Below are 20,283 nucleotides of genomic sequence, written 5' to 3' on the forward strand. Positions count from 1 at the left end.
CCCCGGGGCTCTGGAGGGTGACTCATGTTGTCTGGGTTGTTTATCTGCTCCCATGGCGACGGGCCGGCCGTCTCGTGACGCCCAGCGCCCCGCCCGCACCCCCTCCCCACAGTCACTGGGAACCAGTAAACAAGTCCGGGTCCCGCCCTAGCAACCACGCAGGCTCCTCCCCTCGCCGACCTGTCCCTCCCTAGCAACCGCGCAGGCTCCTCCCCTCGCCGACCTGTCCCTCCCTAGCAACCGCACAGGCTCCTCCCCTTCGCCGACCTGTCCCTCCCTAGCAACCACTCAGGCTCCTCCCTTCGCCGACCTGTCCCTCCCTAGCAACCACGCTGGCTCCTCCCCTCGCCGACCTGTCCCTCCCTAGCAACCACGCAGGCTCCTCCCCTCGCCGAGGGCATGTTGAGGGCAAAATGTCCCATATTGCTGATTATACTTCTATCACACACACACACACACACACACACACACACTCTGTTGCTTAGTGTTTGTGCTGATGGAGGGAGCTGCAGCGTGGTGGGGAGGGGGGGTGTCTGTGGTGCACCCCTCCACTTGGACAGCAGACCCGCAGTGTGGCGTGCCGCTGCACATTTTAAAAGAGGCTGCGTGTTTGTTTTCTGTCTCTCCCACACGCCGTCGAAAAACCAACTCATTGCTCTGACGTCACGTGACCTACACCTCCGGTGTAACCTGACCTCTAGTGTCACAGCACATTGAGCGTCACACGACCTCTGGCGTCACGTGACCTCCTGGACGGTCATGTGACGCTGTAATGCTTGACAATGAAGCAGACAGATGAGTCACTGGCTCCTCTCATGCCCCATCGCTCCAGCGTCTGTCTGTCTGTTAATGTCCAGTGTCAGTGAGGGCGCTGAGCGGGGGACGCGCTGGGAGCAGGTGAAGGAAAGAGATCAGTTGGTCTGAGCAGACACCAGTCAGCCCTGACTGCTGATGAGGGTCTGCAGTCCCAGGAAGACCCAGACGGACACACACACACACACACACACACACACACACACACACACACACACACACACACACACACACACACACACACACACACACACACACACACACACACACACACACACACGGGGGCACACACACACACACACGGGGGCACACACACACACACACACACACACACACGGGCACACAAAGACATGGACAAAAACACACGGGCACACACACACCACAGGGGTTGTGGTTAGTAGCCTCTATGCTAAACTCTGTGTTCCTACCAATGGTTCTATTAATGCTCTGAACTCTTATCGCTTGAATAGATTCTCCTTGAAATGAAGCCTGACCACATCTACTGCCGTTGACAAATAATCAATACATCAGTAGTGAAAAAGTACTGTAATACTGTATATTCACACTAGTGAATATACGGTATTAGTATACGCTACACGTGAACCTCCTAAGATGGAGCAATTTGATTAGCTCGCTATCTCGGGATATTGGGCAGTATCTCATGATTGAGATCTCAAACTCAGGATATTGTTTTCGCGCGTGATGGTTGTCTCGTCACACTAATAAAAACAAATAAATAAATATCTTGTTTATTTTTGGAGTGTTCATGTGTAGTATATACTAAAACTATTATTCACTCAGCCTGATACACACACACACACACACACACACACACACACACACACACACACACACACACACACAGCCAATGGGCTGTAATTGTTAATTACAGCCCATTGTGTCTGGCATTAGCTTCCATAGAAACGCAGGATAAAGCCAAAAGGATTATTGACTGATATAGAAGGTGGTTTTGTATTGAGCCAATGAAGAAATTGCATTGAGAACACTTTACAATAAGGGTACCAAGGGGTATGAACCATTAATGAACATTATTTAGCAGTACTAAGCATTATTATATAGCATGCAGGGTTAGGGTTAGTGGTTTAGGGTTAGGGATTAAATAATGTATAGATTGATACCTCAGTTAACATGAAAACATTGACATCATTACTAAATGATTACTAGACCATTAGTGACCCAATAATCGACTGTCTGAATCTAATGCTTATCACTTCTGTAGCCTTATTGTAACATGTTACGATACAATGTTATATTGAATGAATACTATTGAGTGAAAAGATCTGCTCCTCTCCGCCTGGTTCAGAGACAGCACAACAGTAACATCAAGTGTTGTGTTGTTCCTCAGGGAAGTGCGTTGAGAAGAAGTCTCCTGACGCGCTACTTTGGGAGCCAGAAGGGTCTCCTGTCGGAGTTCGGCAGTGGAACCAGCCCGTCAGGGGGCACGGGGAAGCCGGCGTCTGGAGGTAAGGAGAGCAGCATGGGAGCGTGGAGCCCTGGTGGTCACTGGGTGGTCGCCCTCTCTCACGCTCTGCACCAGAGCGTCACAACAAACCCTTGTACCTGAGAGCTGACTGCATTCTGATCGCATTCTGCTGAGCAACCTTAATCATAATTACTTATATTAACTACTAACTTTTCCAATGTCCAGGGGAAGACTGTTCTAATAACATACGTGTTATAATATACCTGTAGAAGTTTGAATATTTGCTGAAATATAATAATTTCTACCACTGATTGCTTACTTTTATTTAAGTCCAGTGAAGACTAGTCTAATAATATGCCGTATGAGGAGGGAAGAGAACATGGAAAACAGTTTCCTGGGGTTGGAGGCGGAGGAGTTGATTTTGGTCCGGTAGAATGCAGATTGTGCTGTTGACACAGTGGAGGTGAGGTCTGAGAGAAGGTGAAGAAAGTGAGATAGATCATTAGGACAGTCGGAGAGGGAGTCCAAGGAGGAGAGGGAGGTTAGCAGAGTGTCAGAGGATTCCTCGTTGGATAGTTGAGAGGATCGTTCGACAGAAGGTAGTGAGGACAGAACAGTGGAGGCAAACGTAGAGGAAGAGAGAGATCCCAGGTTACGGCGGGTGGTGACACTGTGAGGAGTGCGGAGGAGGGAGGGGGCGAGCAACAAAGCGGTGGTCAGACACAGGACAGGGGGTGACGGAGAGAGCCGAGGTACTGCAGGACCTCGTGAATATCAGGTCAAGTTGGTTCGGCCCTGTGTGTGGGAGGAGAAGGGGAGAGTGTGAAGTCCAATTTCGAAAAGTGTATCAGTCAAGTGATTTGAAGTTGTGAAATAAGCGACAAACAGCTACTGTGTTCCTCCATTTGTTAAGTGGTGGATCAGTCCCCTTTGCTCATCACATAAAACACCAACATATTGAAATATCCTGAACCTCCCCCTGGTGTCCAGGAGGGTTCCCCGTGCTGGACTCTGACAAGCCCGGGAGCAGCTTGGTGGAGATCCAGTGCCTGCTGGACAGCGTGGGAGCCTCGGAGCTCGTCATCGACCTCATCGTCAACACCAAGAACGACCGCGTGTTCGAGGAGAGCATTCAGTTTGGCATCGCCCTGCTGAAAGGAGGGAACACACAGATACAGGTCAGATACAGGTCATTAAGGACAGATACAGGTCATTAAGGACAGATACAGGTCAGATACAGGTCATTAAGGGGGGGGGGACACACAGATACAGGTCAGATACAGGTCATTAAGGACAGATACAGGTCATTAAGGACAGATACAGGTCATTAAGGACAGATACAGGTCATTAAGGGGGGGGGACACACAGATACAGGTCAGATACAGGTCATTAAGGACAGATACAGGTCATTAAGGACAGATACAGGTCATTAAGGGGGGGGGACACACAGATACAGGTCAGATACAGGTCATTAAGGACAGATACAGGTCATTAAGGACAGATACAGGTCATTAAGGACAGATACAGGTCATTAAGGACAGATACAGGTCATTAAGGGGGGGGGACCACAGATACAGGTCAGATACAGGTCATTAAGGACAGATACAGGTCATTAGGACAGATACAGGTCATTAAGGACAGATACAGGTCATTAAGGGGGGAGGGACACAGATACAGGTCAGATACAGGTCATTAAGGGGGGGGGACACACAGATACAGGTCAGATACAGGTCATTAAGGGGGGGGGACACACAGATACAGGTCATTAAGGGGGGGGGACACACAGATACAGGTCAGATACAGGTCATTAAGGGGGGGGGACACACAGATACAGGTCAGATACAGGTCATTAAGGGGGGGGACACACAGATACAGGTCATTAAGGGGGGGGGACACACAGATACAGGTCATTAAGGGGGGGACACACAGATACAGGTCAGATACAGGTCATTAAGGGGGGGGACACACAGATACAGGTCAGATACAGGTCATTAAGGGGGGGGACACACAGATACAGGTCATTAAGGGGGGGGACACACAGATACAGGTCATTAAGGGGGGACACACAGATACAGGTCAGATACAGGTCATTAAGGGGGGGGGGCACACAGATACAGGTCAGATACAGGTCATTAAGGGGGGGGGGGACACACAGATACAGGTCAGATACAGGTCATTAAGGGGGGGGACACACAGATACAGGTCAGATACAGGTCATTAAGGGGGGGGGACACACAGATACAGGTCAGATACAGGTCATTAAGGGGGGGGACACACAGATACAGGTCAGATACAGGTCATTAAGGGGGGGACACACAGATACAGGTCAGATACAGGTCATTGATTGGAGCGAAATGCACACCAAGTCACACACACAAAGATGCACGCACTTGTACACATGCACATACACTAATATGAATAATCAATGCACGTTACATAATGACACAGACGTAAGCAGTCACACAACCCTGCTTCTATCATCTCAGTTGTAAGTAAGACATGGTCGTTTTCGACCAGCGGTGATTGAGTGTAATTTGAGTTTTCATTCGTTGGCACAGAACTCCTTCTACCAGCAGCTGTTCAAACAGAAGAAGTCTGAGCGGTTCTTCAAGGTGTTCTACGACCGCATGCGTCTGGCCCAGCAGGAGATCCGCGCCACGTGTCCGTCAACATGTTTGAGCTGAGCAGCAGGAAGAGGGATGACGACGGAGGAGACGCCACTGCTCTCCACCTGAAGAAAGGTACCTAACACCCGGTCACCATCCACCGTCCGTCTAGAGCCGACCCTAGATCAGCTCTGTACACTGACTCTAGATCAGCTCTGTACACTGACTCTAGATCAGCTCTGTACACTGACTCTAGATCAGCTCTGTACACTGACTCTAGATCAGCTCTGACTCTAGATCAGCTCTGTACTGACTCTAGATCATAAGCTCTGTACTGACTCTAGATCAGCTCTGTACACTGACTCTAGATCAGCTCTGTACACTGACTCTAGATCAGCTCTGACTCTAGATCAGCTCTGACTCTAGATCAGCTCTGTACACTGACTCTAGATCAGCTCTGTACACTGACTCTAGATCAGCTCTGTACTGACTCTAGATCAGCTCTGACTCTAGATCAGCTCTGTACTGACTCTAGATCAGCTCTGACTCTAGATCAGCTCTGTACTGACTCTAGATCAGCTCTGACTCTAGATCAGCTCTGACTCTAGATCAGCTCTGTACTGACTCTAGATCAGCTCTGTACTGACTCTAGATCAGCTCTGTACTGACTCTAGATCAGCTCTGTACTGACTCTAGATCAGCTCTGTACACATGGACCCAGGGTCTCAGTGTGTTGGTGGTGTTTGGTGGGCCCTCCTCAGGGGAACAGGCGTCCCCTGCCCCCCTGATGACTGAAGCCCTTCTCAGTTGTAAATTCTGTTTACATCCAGACAGAAATCAATAAATGAAATAGTCTGACGATGGTTTTTTAACCATCAGGTATCTGAAGCTGTAATAAGCCGATGGAATCATTTAACTTGGCCCTAATCAAATGATTGGATTTCCTACACGTCTACCTATCTACTCGGCTAACTGTATAAATGTCCTTATTGAGCTGACTGGACCCGTCCACAGGCAGAGCTCCTGCAGAGACAGCGAGCTACTCCTGTGTTCTGGGGGTTTGAGTTTGGAGGTCTGAAAGGAGCGGTTGGATCTTTTCAGATGGACACTGTAAAACCAGCTTAATGATTAGCATGTTTCTCCAAATTCGCGACTAACTTTAAGTAATGTTTTGGAGTACTATTTCCTTCTTTTCATCCTATTGATATAATGAGTCGATCATTTGGTGATCAATGGGGATACATGAAGCTGACCTTTTGGGTCTGGTTAGGCCCAAAAGGTCAGCTTGTAGGTAAGCCTTAGAGATGTCTAGATTACTTTAGGACTACATTGTGATTTCTGGGTGACGTAACACCTTCAGGAGCTGATAAAGGTACTTTATGTAACGTTAACACAGCGCGTTTAAAAGGTGAACTGCATCCAAGCTTCAGGATGTTGGAGTGTTGGAGAGTTGTCGCCGCCCGCTCCCTCGTCTGCAGACTCAGACCTCCGGCCGGTTGCCAGGTTACAGACACTGACCGAACACGGGTGCAAGAGCAGCCCAGGTTTCTTTGAGATAAACGCAATTATTCTGACACTGCTAATTTATGTTGATCAGCTAATGTACACGTTTGCAATTGATGTATTATTTGCAAATTATAAACTAGCTCATGTTGCATCTGCGGTGAAATCCTTCCAGGCTCTAAGCTGTCTCCATCTTTCCAATGCTGCTCCACCATTTGCCCTTATTTTAGACGAGCTGTGGTTGGTGAGCTTCTTCTTTTGAAGCGGGGTAGGCTCTGGTACGAGCACCGCCTCCATGGTGCAGCACACTGTGGGAGACCATCTCTTTCACATCGCTTCCACCCTAACGGGGAACAAACTGGCTGTAGTATGTTGGTGTGTAGTATGTTGGTGTGTAGTATGTTGGTGTGTAGTATGTTGGTGTGTAGTATGTTGGTCTGTAGTATGTTGGTGTGTAGTATGTTGGTGTGTAGTATGTTGGTGTGTAGTATGTTGGTCTGTAGTATGTTGGTGTGTAGTATGTTGGTGTGTAGTATGTTGGTCTGTAGTATGTTGGTGTGTAGTATGTTGGTGTGTAGTATGTTGGTCTGTAGTATGTTGGTGTGTAGTATGTTGGTGTGTAGTATGTTGGTCTGTAGTATGTTGGTGTGTAGTATGTTGGTGTGTAGTATGTTGGTGTGTAGTATGTTGGTGTGTAGTATGTTGGTGTGTAGTATGTTGGTGTGTAGTATGTTGGTGTGTAGTATGTTGGTGTGTAGTATGTTGGTGTGTAGTATGTTGGTGTGTAGTATGTTGGTGTGTAGTATGTTGGTGTGTAGTATGTTGGTGTGTAGTATGTTGGTGTGTAGTATGTTGGTGTGTAGTATGTTGGTGTGTAGTATGTTGGTGTGTAGTATGTTGGTCTGTAGTATGTTGGTGTGTAGTATGTTGGTGTGTAGTATGTTGGTGTGTAGTATGTTGGTGTGTAGTATGTTGGTGTGTAGTATGTTGGTGTGTAGTATGTTGGTGTGTAGTATGTTGGTGTGTAGTATGTTGGTCTGTAGTATGTTGGTGTGTAGTATGTTGGTGTGTAGTATGTTGGTGTGTAGTATGTTGGTGTGTAGTATGTTGGTGTGTAGTATGTGGTCAGCCAGTATTCTGACTGAAGCGTGTTCCCTCAGTGTGGGAGGACACGGCCATTTCATGATTAGGTGCAGTACATTTGGTACACATAGCTCCTGTTTAAGGTGGGACCAAAGCAAATGGGCTTAAATGTGTCAGCTGTTTTCAGGCCTTACCAAAGCGCTACATAGATTATCACCATCTAATCACTTCTTACTGTATGTGTGGTCGTTTTTAGTATTTTCTTTCCAAAAGACGGAGGCTTTGTCCCGGGACAAAGGCTTACTTACTATTCAGTGTTGGGACACACGTGACACTAATCCTCCAATGTCTCTCATTATTCCATGGAAAGCTCTCCAGTCTGGCCCGTCTGTGTTTGTTGGTGGCTTCCTGTGTCACCCTACCAACCCCAAGCATATCAAAAAACGACTTTGGACTGTATCAAGATATACATTTCTTTTAATTTGTTTTTCAATTTATGAAAATTAAAAGATATCAATAGCATTTAATAAATGGTGTGTGTGTGTGTGTGTGTGTGTGTGTGTGTGTGTGTGTGTGTGTGTGTGCGTGTGCGTGTAACAGCAGGGAATAACTCTGCCCTCCACATGAGGGAGGAGATGCGAGGTCAGCTGAAGGAGGCCTCTTCCGCCACCTCCAAGGCCTTCTGTGCCTTCAGGAAGGAGCTGGACCCCGAGCTGGAGAGCCTGAACCAGGGCAGCGAGGGGCCCGCCACAGGGGAGGCCCTGGAGGACACTCAGATGAGCCAGGCCATCGCCATCATGAAGCCCATCCTGAGATACCTGCAGCTGCTCTGTGAGAACCACAACTCCAACCTGCAGGTGAGGAGCCGTCCTGGTGCCCTCGCCACGGGGCCGGGGGGGGTTTGGTGAGGATCGGGTTTATTGATGGGTCACATTATGCCCCTTTTCCACCCACAGTACCAGCTCCACTCGCCTCCACTTGGCCCGCCTTTTTTTGTGTTTCCATCGCCAAAAAAAGTACCCGGTACCTGGTACTTTCTTTTTAGTAGCACCTCCGTCGAGGTTCCAAGCGAGCTGAGCTGGTACTTTTGTGTGACGTAAACAGGCTGCTGGCCACTGATTGGCCAGCAGAGTGTAAACGGGAATAATCACTAAAAGTTAAATTGTGTCCGGCATGGCTGGAGTCCACGGACCCGCTCCCGAGGGGGACACGGATCAGCGTTTCGCCGTGTGTTGTTCCTTTCCCGGGGCTCGAGTTTCGCATCATCAACCATACCGTATGACGACAATAGACACGCACTCTTTGCGTTTTTTATTGTATTTTATTTCCGTTTCCCGTCATAACCTTTCCCGGGAATAGTCTTGATCAGATTTCCCAGGAATCCCGTCTGCCGGGATTAAACCCTAATGACGACCCGCCCCCGTTGAAGAGGTTCTTTTTGAGATGGAAACGCGACGTGACCTGAACCAAACCAAGTGGTGCCGCGCTAAGTGGTGGCGAGTTGAGCTGTCGGTGGAGAAGCGGCACTAGTAACCCATCAGGGGCTCTGCACACCCTCATACTGGGTGGACTTTTAAAATCATGAGGCGTGAAACCACAATAACACACAAAGAAAGCTTTAACATATGAATGGGTATCACGTCAGGCAAACAGTTGATTCATTTATTTTGTCCCTTGAAGAACTACCTGCGCAACCAGAACAACAAGACCAACTACAACCTGGTGTGTGAGACACTGCAGTTCTTGGACTGCATCTGCGGCAGCACCACGGGGGGCCTGGGCCTGCTGGGGCTGTACATCAACGAGGGCAACGTGGACCTGGTGCGCCAAACCCTGGAGACCATCACAGAGTACTGTCAGGGGCCCTGCCACGAGAACCAGGTGAAGAGTCAGGAACCAGCTCCTCCAAACGCCATTCAAAGTCACCACAGGAACCCAATAGAAGAGGTCTAATGGTTCCTCAGGCGTTGTGAGAGGAGGGTGTGTGGATGATGTTCGTTGAGGTCCTCAAGCTCTTCTATTGTTCCAGGCCTAGCTGAATGGCGTGGTTCACCCCTCATTGTCTCACCATTACAGCTCTTCTTCAAGTGTCTTCACGATGCTCTTGTCTTTCATTTTTTTCTCTAGTCCTGTATAGCCAAGCATGAGTCCAACGGCATCGACATAATCATTGCGCTGATTGTTAACCCAATCAACCCCCTGGGAAAGCACCGACTGGACCTGGTGATGGAGCTAAAGGTCAGCAGCTTTTCACACAGATAACACGCTAGTGTTCATTTGGATGGTCTTTGATGATCAACACAATGTTGATGTTTCAATACAACACTAGCAGTACTAGGTACAATTTGAATCCCTGTTATTTAGCTTTAAATGCTTTGAACACCTGATTAGATAATACAGTGTTGACCTGTGCAGCGTCCGCCCAGCAGAGCTCAGGTTGTTCTGTCCTGTTACAGAACAACGCCTCCAAGCTGCTGCTGGCCATCATGGAGAGTCGTCACGACAGTGAGAACGCAGAGAAGATCCTGTACAAGATGAGGCCTAATGAACTGGTCAGTGTGGTTTCCTGTCTTAGCTAGTGTGTGTAGCAGGTAGGTAACTCAATGTTTCGCTAAGAAAAGCCTTCTGTATTTATTGGTCAACTCAAGACAATGCAGGTCATCAGTGAGTCCACTTGTTCCACTGCTTGTATTTCTTCATGGGGCACCTTGGAAAGCAGTCTTCTACAAGTAGCCTTCAATAACTTTCTTAAGCACGGCTCTGGTCATGGAGGACAGGGCTTTTGTAGGTCTGGTAGAATCGAGTACATCTCAGTTTATCCAGGTCGTGTGCTTGCCTCCGTGAAGCCCAATCCTCAAACTGTACCGACGGTTGGCAGGTGGATGTGATGAAGGAGGCCTATGCCCAGGGCGTGGAGGCCGAGTTGGAAGGGGAAATTGTGGGAGACCAGATCAAGCCCAAAGACGTTGGACATAATATCTACATCCTGGCCCACCAGGTACTGTTCCACATCTCACCACACGTTCTCGCCTGCTGGTCTCCAAACCCTAGTAGATCTCTTACTGCTGTGCTGGTCTCCAAACCCTAGTAGATCTCTTACTGCTGTGCTGGTCTCTAAACCCTAGTAGATCTCTTACTGCTGTGCTGGTCTCTAAACCCTAGTAGATCCCTTCTTACTGCTCTGCTGGTCTCTAAACCCTAGTAGATCCCTTACTGCTAGTCTCTAAACCCTACTAGACCTCTCCCTGCTGGTCTCTAAACCCTACTAGACCTCTCCCTGCTGGTCTCTAAACCCTACTAGACCTCTCCCTGCTGGTCTCTAAACCCTACTAGACCTCTCCCTGCTGGTCTCTATACCCTACTAGACCTCTCCCTGCTGGTCTCTATACCCTACTAGACCTCTCCCTGCTGGTCTCTAAACCCTAGTAGATCTCTTACTGCTGGTCTCTAAACCCTAAAAGTATTTTTTTTGTATCTTGCATATAAATTGGTTTACTCCGTTGCCATTATTTGTTGAAATGGCTGTCAGTTAATATGTAGATAATGTAAAAAAAGAAGTATAAAAATATACATAAATAAAAGGTTTCTGGGCTTTTGACATTTCTGATCATTGATGTCTGAGGGTCAGTGGATGAGCAGGGGGTCACAGGGGGTCACAGGGGGTCACAGGGGGACACAGGGGGTCACAGGGGGACAGAGGGGTCACAGGGGGACAGAGGGGTCACAGGGGGTCACAGGGGGACAGAGGGGTCACAGGGGGTCACAGGGGGACAGAGGTGGTCACAGGGGGACAGAGGGGGTCACAGGGGGACAGAGGGGTCACAGGGGGACAGAGGTGGTCACAGGGGGACAGAGGGGGTCACAGGGGGACAGAGGGGTCACAGGGGGACAGAGGGGGTCACAGGGGGACAGAGGGGTCACAGGGGGACAGAGGGGGTCACAGGGGGACAGAGGGGGTCACAGGGGGACAGAGGGGTCACAGGGGGTCACAGGGGGACAGAGGGGTCACAGGGGGTCACAGGGGGACAGAGGTGGTCACAGGGGGACAGAGGGGGTCACAGGGGGACAGAGGGGGACAGAGGGGGTCAGGGGGTCACAGAGGGGGTCACAGGGGGACAGAGGGGCTCACAGGGGGACAGAGGGGGTCACAGGGGGTCACAGGGGGACAGAGGGGGTCAGGGGGTCACAGAGGGGGTCACAGGGGGACAGAGGGGGTCAGAGGGGGTCACAGGGGCTCACAGGGGGACAGAGGGGGACAGAGGGGGTCACAGGGGGACAGAGGTGGTCACAGGGGGACAGAGGGGGTCACAGGGGGACAGAGGGGGACAGAGGGGGTCACAGGGGGACAGAGGGGGACAGAGGGGGTCACAGGGGCTCACAGGGGGTCACAGGGGGACAGAGGGGGACAGAGGGGGTCACAGGGGGACAGAGGGGGACAGAGGGGGTCACAGGGGGACACAGGGGGTCACAGGGGGACACAGGGGGTCACAGGGGGACAGAGGGGGACAGAGGGGGTCACAGGGGCTCACAGGGGCTCACAGGGGGTCACAGGGGGACAGAGGGGGACAGAGGGGGTCACAGGGGGACAGAGGGGGACAGAGGGGGTCACAGGGGCTCACAGGGGCTCACAGGGGGTCACAGGGGGACAGAGGGGGACAGAGGGGGTCACAGGGGGACAGAGGGGGACAGAGGGGGTCACAGGGGGACACAGGGGGTCACAGGGGCTCACAGGGGCTCACAGGTCCTCTGGTCCTGGCCGTGGGGTCATGTTGTTTCTGGTTCCTCCAGCTGTCGCGGCACAGTAAGGTGCTGCAGCTGCTCCTGAGGGAAGGGACCGCCGTCACGCTGGGGGCGGAGCCAGAGGAGGATTACGAGGGCGACGCCCTCTGCTACTACGCCAATCACACGGCCCAGATAGAGGTACAGCGACCAGCATCCAATCAGGTCCACTCCAAAGCTCAAGTGCAACGTTAATCACTGTCATTGTTTTTAAAGCGCTTCACAAGACTGCGTTAACATCGCATCACAAAACGTCTTCCAGTTAGAGCCAGCTTGAACTGAAATCATCTTTGTTTTTCACAACTCAAATCCTCAAATCCCATTAATCGGGTTTCCTTCTTCCAAGGCGGGCTATGAGGGGAGTTTCCCGTTGTTCATTCAGCAGTCGGTACCTCCCCTCTGAAGAAGGCCTCCTCCGTCCGTCACTAACCCAGAGGTCTCCCACATCCCCGTCTAGATTGTGCGTCACGACCGCAGCATGGAGCAGCTGGTGTTTCCCGTCCCCAACATCTGTGAGTACCTGACCCTGGAGTCCCAGGTCAGGGTGTTCTCCACCACCGAGAGGGACGACCAGGGCAGCAAGGTCAACCACTTCTTCCAGCAGTTCGACCACCTCTACAACGAGATGAGCTGGCAGAAGAAGATCCGCAGTATGTAACCAAAATGCTACTTTTGGGGTAATGAATGAATATGAGATGATGGGAGGTAAATAGGGGGGGTAAAGCACTGCCCCTCCCTCTCCGCCTGCCCCTTGTGTGTTTCCCTGCCGTTTCACAGACCTGTGATTAACATGCGACCAATCAGGAAAGATCCCCTGATCCGTCAGAAATCTAAATTGGTTCATAGAGAGTCAACCTCATGTTCTCATCCTTCACTCACTAATAGCACATGGTTATTCCATTTCTCCAAAAATAACAAAAATCAGTTAAATCTTACACCTAGAACCTAGGACAGCGGACAGCCCTTTCTCTAATACATGACTTTATTTGGCTTCACTAGATGTGTATTGTGTATTTGTGTGTATGTCTATGTGTGTTCCCTGTGTTGTGCTGACCTCTCCTCTCTCTCCCCAGAGAACAAGGCTCTGTTCTGGTTCTCCCGACACATCTCTCTGTGGGGCAGCATCTCCTTCTACCTGGCCTGTCTGCTCAACATCGCCGTGGCGGTCTTCTACCCTTTCGGGGATGACGGAGATGAGGGTGAGAAGGGTTTGGCTGGCTGTGGTTCTTATTCTCTAAGGTGTGCTGGTGGTTCAGAGGTTGTTCCCTGCTGCTGGGGAGGGAGTAGTCGTCGGAGGGCCTAGACAGCGAGGGGATCTCGTCGAGCCGTCTGCCGGAGACGAGGTCACAGGCAGCGCTGGTGACGCCTGGAATTCCAACAACGTGGTTCTTCAGTGATCCCTGCTCTCGCTTCTGATGTCCAAAAGAAACAGTTTTGATATATTTCACTGAATATAAAAGCAAAGATCTCCATTGTTGAGATCTGTCCAGCACTTGAAATGAAATGAACACGGATGCGGGCTGAATTGTAGGTCAGGCATGAATATCCCCGACATGACCCACTGCAGCGATAGATGACACAATATATAGTGTAAAGTAGTCCTTCTTCTCTCAGGTAAACACCACCATGTCGTCTTTAGGAGAACCTCGCTGCCTGTCCCCACCTCATTACATTGTTCTGATAACGTCCAATCAGAACAATGTGATACTGGTAAGAGTCACAATGTAGTGCGCATAATAATAATAATAACACGTTTATTTTATATAGCGCCTTTCTCACGCATAAGTACCGTAAGCCTATAGAACCACGTTGATGAATAACACACAAACTGTGTGTGTGTGTGTGTGTGTGTGTGTGTGTGTGTGTGTGTGTGTGTGTGTGTGTGTGTGTGTGTGTGTGTGTGTGTGTGTGTGTGTGTGTGTGTGTGTGTGTGTGTGTGTGTTTTTTTTAAAAGCAGAGGCTTTTGGCATTTTACCAAAGTAATAAAGTGACATGCCGCTCGATATTGTCCTGGACTTTGTTTCCCAACAATGTCTTGATAATAAGTGAAGTGGGCTCTTGTAGTCCTCAAGCGGTGTTAGTTAATGTCATTGAAGCGTTCTCCTCCTTGACCTCCTGCTCCTCTGCTGTCCCCCTCAGGGTCTCCATCATTTGGCTGCTTTCATGTTTCTGTTTGGGTTTCGGTTTGTTTGTTCTCTTGTTTGTTTGTTTGTGTCTGGTGACGGTTCATGTGTTCATGTCCCCCCCCCCCCCCACCGGTGACGGTTCATGTGTTCATGTCCCCCCCCCCCCCACCGGTGACGGTTCATGTGTTCATGTCCACCCCCCCCCCCGGTGACGGTTCATGTGTTCATGTCCACCCCCCCCCCGGTGACGGTTCATGTGTTCATGCCCTGGTGACGGTTCATGTGTTCATGCCCTGGTGACTGTTCATGTGTTCATGCCCCGGTGACTGTTCATGTGTTCATGCCCTGGTGACTGTTCATGTGTTCATGCCCCAGTGACGGTTCATGTGTTCATGTGTTCATGTGTTCATGCCCTGGTGACGGTTCATGTGTTCATGTGTTCATGTGTTCATGCCCTGGTGACTGTTCATGTGTTCATGCCCTGGTGACTGTTCATGTGTTCATGCCCTGGTGACGGTTCATGTGTTCATGTGTTCATGTGTTAATGCCCCGGTGACGGTTCATGTGTTCATGTGTTCATGTGTTCATGCCCCGGTGACGGTTCATGCTCTGGTGACGGTTCATGTGTTCATGTGTTCATGCCCTGGTGACGGTTCATGTGTTCATGCCCTGGTGACGGTTCATGTGTTCACCCCAGGCACCCTGCCCCCGTTCTGGAACGTGCTGCTGTGGGTGGCGGTGGGGCTGTTCACCAGCCTGCTGCCCGTGCTGCCTAAGCCCTGGGGCATCCTGTTCTTCATGGTGGCCTTCATCCTGCGCTCCATCTACACCCTGGGCCTGGGCCCCGCGCTGCTGCTGCTGGGGGCCGCCAACGTGAGTCAGAGGGCCCCCCTGCAGCCCACAGGATGGGAGGTGTAGGGGACGGGGCGGCGGCCTGCCTGGCTATTGGCTACCCAACTGCCAGTCTGCCTTCATGAACACGTCAGGGAACTCTCCGGGCTTTGCAGCAGCCTTTCTGCTGCTCCTTGGAAACGGAGTGATTGTTGCAGGCTGCTAGTTCTCACAGAGCGTGATGAAGTACTCTCTTATATTTGAATAGTGTAACATTTCACGGTTCCCCTTGAAATGCGGCGTCGTAGTCGAGTCCTCTTCTGGGTCTCTTCTCCTGGTCGTGAAGGCAGACGCTTTATAGAGCTGAATCTGGAACTTCATGGAAACAATTAGATATATGTTTAATGACAAAACATGCATCAAGTGTAGGAAGTGGCCTTTAAGTGAACAGCAGTGTGTTTGTGATTGGGCCTCATTGATTACGTGTTGTCTCCCTGGTCCCCGCAGCTGTTCAACAAGGTGGTGTTCCTGGTGAGCTTCATGGGGAACCAGGGTACGTTCACCCGGGGGTACCGGGCCGTGGTGATGGACATGCTCTTCATCTACCACCTGGGCTACGCCGTCATCTGCGTGCTGGGCCTCTTCGCTCACGAGTTCTTCTACAGCTTCCTGGTCAGTAACACGTCCCCGGACTGACCTGTTCTCTCTCCTCCAGCTGTTTGACCTGCTGTTGTACCCGTCTCTCTTCCAGCTGTTTGACCTGCTGTTGTACCCGTCTCTCTTCCAGCTGTTTGACCTGCTGTTGTACCCGTCTCTCTTCCAGCTGTTTGACCTGCTGTTGTACCCGTCTCTCTTCCAGCTGTTTGACCTGCTGTTGTACCCGTCTCTCTTCCAGCTGTTTGACCTGCTGTTGTACCCGTCTCTCTTCCAGCTGTTTGACCTGCTGTTGTACCCGTCTCTCTTCCAGCTGTTTGACCTGCTGTTGTACCCGTCTCTCTTCCAGCTGTTTGACCTGCTGTTGTACCCGTCTCTCTTCCAGCTGTTTGACCTGCTGTTGTACCCGTCTCTCTTCCAGCTGTTTGACCTGCTGTTGTACCCGTCTCTCTTCCAGCTGTTTGACCTGCTGTTGTACCCGTCTCTCTTCCAGCTGTTTGACCTGCTGTTGTACCCGTCTCTCTTCCAGCTGTTTGACCTGCTGTTGTACCCGTCTCTCTTCCAGCTGTTTGACCTGCTGTTGTACCCGTCTCTCTTCCAGCTGTTTGACCTGCTGTTGTACCCGTCTCTCTTCCAGCTGTTTGACCTGCTGTTGTACCCGTCTCTCTTCCAGCTGTTTGACCTGCTGTTGTACCCGTCTCTCTTCCAGCTGTTTGACCTGCTGTTGTACCCGTCTCTCTTCCAGCTGTTTGACCTGCTGTTGTACCCGTCTCTCTTCCAGCTGTTTGACCTGCTGTTGTACCCGTCTCTCTTCCAGCTGTTTGACCTGCTGTTGTACCCGTCTCTCTTCCAGCTGTTTGACCTGGTGATCCGCGAGGAGACGCTCCTCAACGTCATCAAGAGCGTGACGCGTAACGGCCGCTCCATCATCCTCACGGCCGTGCTCGCCATCTTCCTCGTCTACTTCTTCTCCATCATCGGCTTCCTCTTCCTGAAGGACGACTTCCGGATGGAGGTCGACCGCCTCCCACCTCAAGGTCAGGACCCTCGTAAGCAACGCCCCCCACCGCCGTACACTTGTAGACGCCCCCTGGAGGACACGCCCCCCACCGCCGTACACTTGTAGACGCCCCCTGGAGGACACGCCCCCTGGAGGATGAACGGACCGTGTGGGTCTCTCTCTCTCTTCATTCAGAGGCCCACTCCTCATCCCCTCAGATGTAGTCCGATATCCATGATGTCAGTAATAATAGTGTTATGAGTATTGCTCCGACCGCAGGTCACATTGTTTTAGTTTTGGGGTGGATGTTTTCTACTCTGTTGGCCTGTTGTGTATCCCTCCACGTCCCAGAGACGTTGAGCTCCTCAGAAGCTGACGGTAAACACTGCGGCGTGTGGATGTGAAGCAGTGTCTGGGCAGCCATTTATTTGAATGTCTGCGTACGAGGGAGGGTTAAGCTTCTTTGACACTTGCAGTGTAACGCTACCCTGGATATCCAGAGTTCTCGCAAGAGCATCATTTGAATTTGCTCTGCGAGTCACTCTGGGAACGAGCAATAGACTCACTCCCCGATTCCCCTGGCCCAGAACACTAACCAATCACATCGGTGTATCTGATATTGGTGGGCCAAAAGCGTTGCTGTTTTACCGACCGGATACAGAGTCTTATCTATTGGTTAGCTCCGCTGGACTGGATACTTCACCTCTTGTATTCTTCTGATTGGTCGTACTGTTATCCAATTGTGTGTAGCAATATTTTCAAATGCATGCTTGGCTCCGCCCCTCGAGTTGGGCCGTTTTCATCACTCGTTGCCAGACCCTACAGCTTTCTAGATGTGGCTCTGGATTTCCAGGCTAGTATAACGCCATGATGTGTGGCATATTTCATACACATCAGTCATAACGCCACACAACGACGGTACCAAACAGTATCACAAAGTTGGTGTGTGACACACAACCCCCTCTTACCGAGAGCTCTCAGCCTGACACAATGTTTTTTTGAGTTTTTGAATTTGAACTGAAAGGGGTGTTTTTCTCACACTGTAAGCCCACAGCTCAGGCAGCAGACCTGCCTGTGGTTGTTTTGGTAGAGGGACCGAAAACAGAAATATAATCTTTCTGGTTGTTTGTTGAAGACACAACTCTATTTTAGACCTGAACATTTCCAAACATGATTGGTGTCTATCCCAACACGGCGGCGAGCTGTGGGCCTTGAACTGAGCTGGAACCATCGATGAGGAGCGGGAAACTGATAGGGGCCCCGGAGAGGGCCCCCCTCCAGCAGAGCACAAAGAAGGGCTCATAAACAGCAGTCGGTCATGATGACTATGACTTTAATATGAAGATAGTTCTAGACATGAGGTACACTTTAGCATAACCTGCATAACCTGCATCATACGTAGTCCGAACGCAAGCCACCCGACTACACACCGCCCCGGCTACCAGCATTGTGGCAACCAGATCCTTGAAGAGGTCCCTGGGGGTCCGACGGCTGGAGCCAGTACATTAGCACCTGTTGCATAACCCCCCCCCCCCCTCAACGCCCCCTCAACGCCGTGTGTTTCCATGTCTGACTGAGCCGGGTGCAGCGGCCCCTCGGGGGTTATGTAACAAACTGATCCCTGTCTGCTGACGCACACACGCACGCACGCACGCACGCACGCACGCACGCACTGCAGCATGTGTCGGTGGTCCCTCTGGGGGTCCTCCGTTGGAGCAGCTCTGACCTGCCGCTGCAGCATGTTCACATGAGCACGCCCACACTCTATACCTAGACTGCAGATACCTTCTGGTAGTATGAAATGATCTAATGCGTCCTTTGTTCTACATGTCTGTACGTGAAAACATAATACACACACCAACTGATCTTGTGTCTGCAAATGCAACATCAAAGTGTGTGCTGAAGACTCTGTTCCCTCCAGCTCAGGGGCCCCTGTGGGGGGCTGGCCGGGTCCCGGACTCCTGTGACACGGAGAAGTGCCCGGATCCAAAGCCTCCATCTGCCCTAGGTGGGTATTTACTCACTGCCTGGTCTCCAGACTCACTGCCTGGTCTCCAGACTCACTGCCTGGTCTCCACACTCACTGCCTGGTCTCCAGACTCACTGCCTGGTCTCCAGACTCACTGCCTGGTCTCCAGACTCACTGCCTGGTCTCCACACTCACTGCCTGGTCTCCAGACTCACTGCCTGGTCTCCACACTCACTGCCTGGTCTCCAGACTCACTGCCTGGTCTCCACACTCACTGCCTGGTCTCCACACTCACTGCCTGGTCTCCAGACTCACTGCCTGGTCTTCACTACCTGGTCTTCACTACCTGGTCTTCACTACCTGGTCTTCACTACCTGGTCTTCACTACCTGGTCTCGGTCTGCAGTGTGTTGTCATTACTCACCTTGAGTGACCAGAGCATGGTGCAGATCCACACACCAGGGATCTGACTTGTCAGGGCAGACCCATCGTTGTCTGATTGTCGAATCAAATACCATTATTATTTTATATTAGCAGCTCCACGAGGCCTTATGTGTCTTTGGGTTAAAACGCTTCAAATGAAACGGCTAGTCAGGACGTCCTGTCAGTAGGTGTGTGTCTCCTCCAGCTGACCGCCTCTCCCAATAGGATGACCAATTTACTATAATATAGACTTTTATTTCATAGTGTATTCATAGAAAACATCTATGAAACCAAACAGAGGCTGACCGCTCGGTTCTGTCTGTCTTAACATAGAGGCATAGGTAGGCGGCCACTTGGGGCCCCCATAGTAGGGGGCCACCATAGTAGGGGGCCCCCAACAAACAAAAAAAACATTTTTTGACAAAGACGAGTCTGAACGCAAATTCTTTGCAAGACGAGTCTAAACGCAAAAAACATAATGAAACATAAAAACATAAACATAAACATAAAAAGGGTTAGGATAAGGGTTAGGAAATAAAGTTACCCAAGCAGCTCAAATAAAAAAAAAAAGCAAAAAGACGTCGATAAGTATTTGGCCAAAGTTGACACACTTTTTTAGGCTACTGTTGGGATACAGACAGGAACAACAATGTCCAAAGCGTTGGACATGCCGCTACAGCAGCAGCAGCTGGCTGTGAAGTGGCGCTAGGTGAAGACCTGTGAGAGGACGTCAGTAAGTAGGACTCTGTGTCAGAAGCGTGTGATGTGGAGAACAATCTATCTTTTCTCTCTCTCTTTTTATTATTTTTTTAAAATATATATATAGGTTTGTTTGAAATGTTCAATCTCAAGTGCAATGCCAATTGCAACCTCACAAATACATCAATTATTCCTCTTGGCAATATTAATATTCAATATTCAAGTATATGACTGTTTGTGGGGGTTTACCATAACTACTTGTCTTGCTGTTATATTGATTTGATCTTAACAAAAAATAATAAACATTGCTGGTTTTCCTGACATTTTGGCAAAGACAGGTGTTACCTGAACCCT

The 20,283-nt window shown here is 50.4% G+C and overlaps 1 protein-coding gene across 1 annotated transcript; it reads left to right on the top strand.

The window, feature by feature from the left end:
- Positions 1 to 4,921: 4,921 nt before the first annotated feature.
- Positions 4,922 to 18,929, top strand: LOC311376790 (inositol 1,4,5-trisphosphate-gated calcium channel ITPR2-like; the record flags this gene model as incomplete). The annotated part of the gene is made up of 13 exons (XM_084491261.1): positions 4,922 to 4,998; positions 8,050 to 8,306; positions 9,130 to 9,330; positions 9,577 to 9,687; positions 9,906 to 10,001; positions 10,328 to 10,447; positions 12,238 to 12,369; positions 12,686 to 12,878; positions 13,302 to 13,427; positions 15,052 to 15,227; positions 15,693 to 15,857; positions 16,693 to 16,876; positions 18,761 to 18,929. Coding segments are annotated over exons 1-13 (2,000 nt in total), but the record flags the coding sequence as incomplete, so codon positions are not given.
- Positions 18,930 to 20,283: the final 1,354 nt, after the last annotated feature.

This window comes from Micromesistius poutassou (genome assembly GCF_964030765.1).
Source record: "Micromesistius poutassou genome assembly, contig: SCAFFOLD_4614, whole genome shotgun sequence".
Lineage (NCBI taxonomy): Eukaryota > Metazoa > Chordata > Actinopteri > Gadiformes > Gadidae > Micromesistius > Micromesistius poutassou.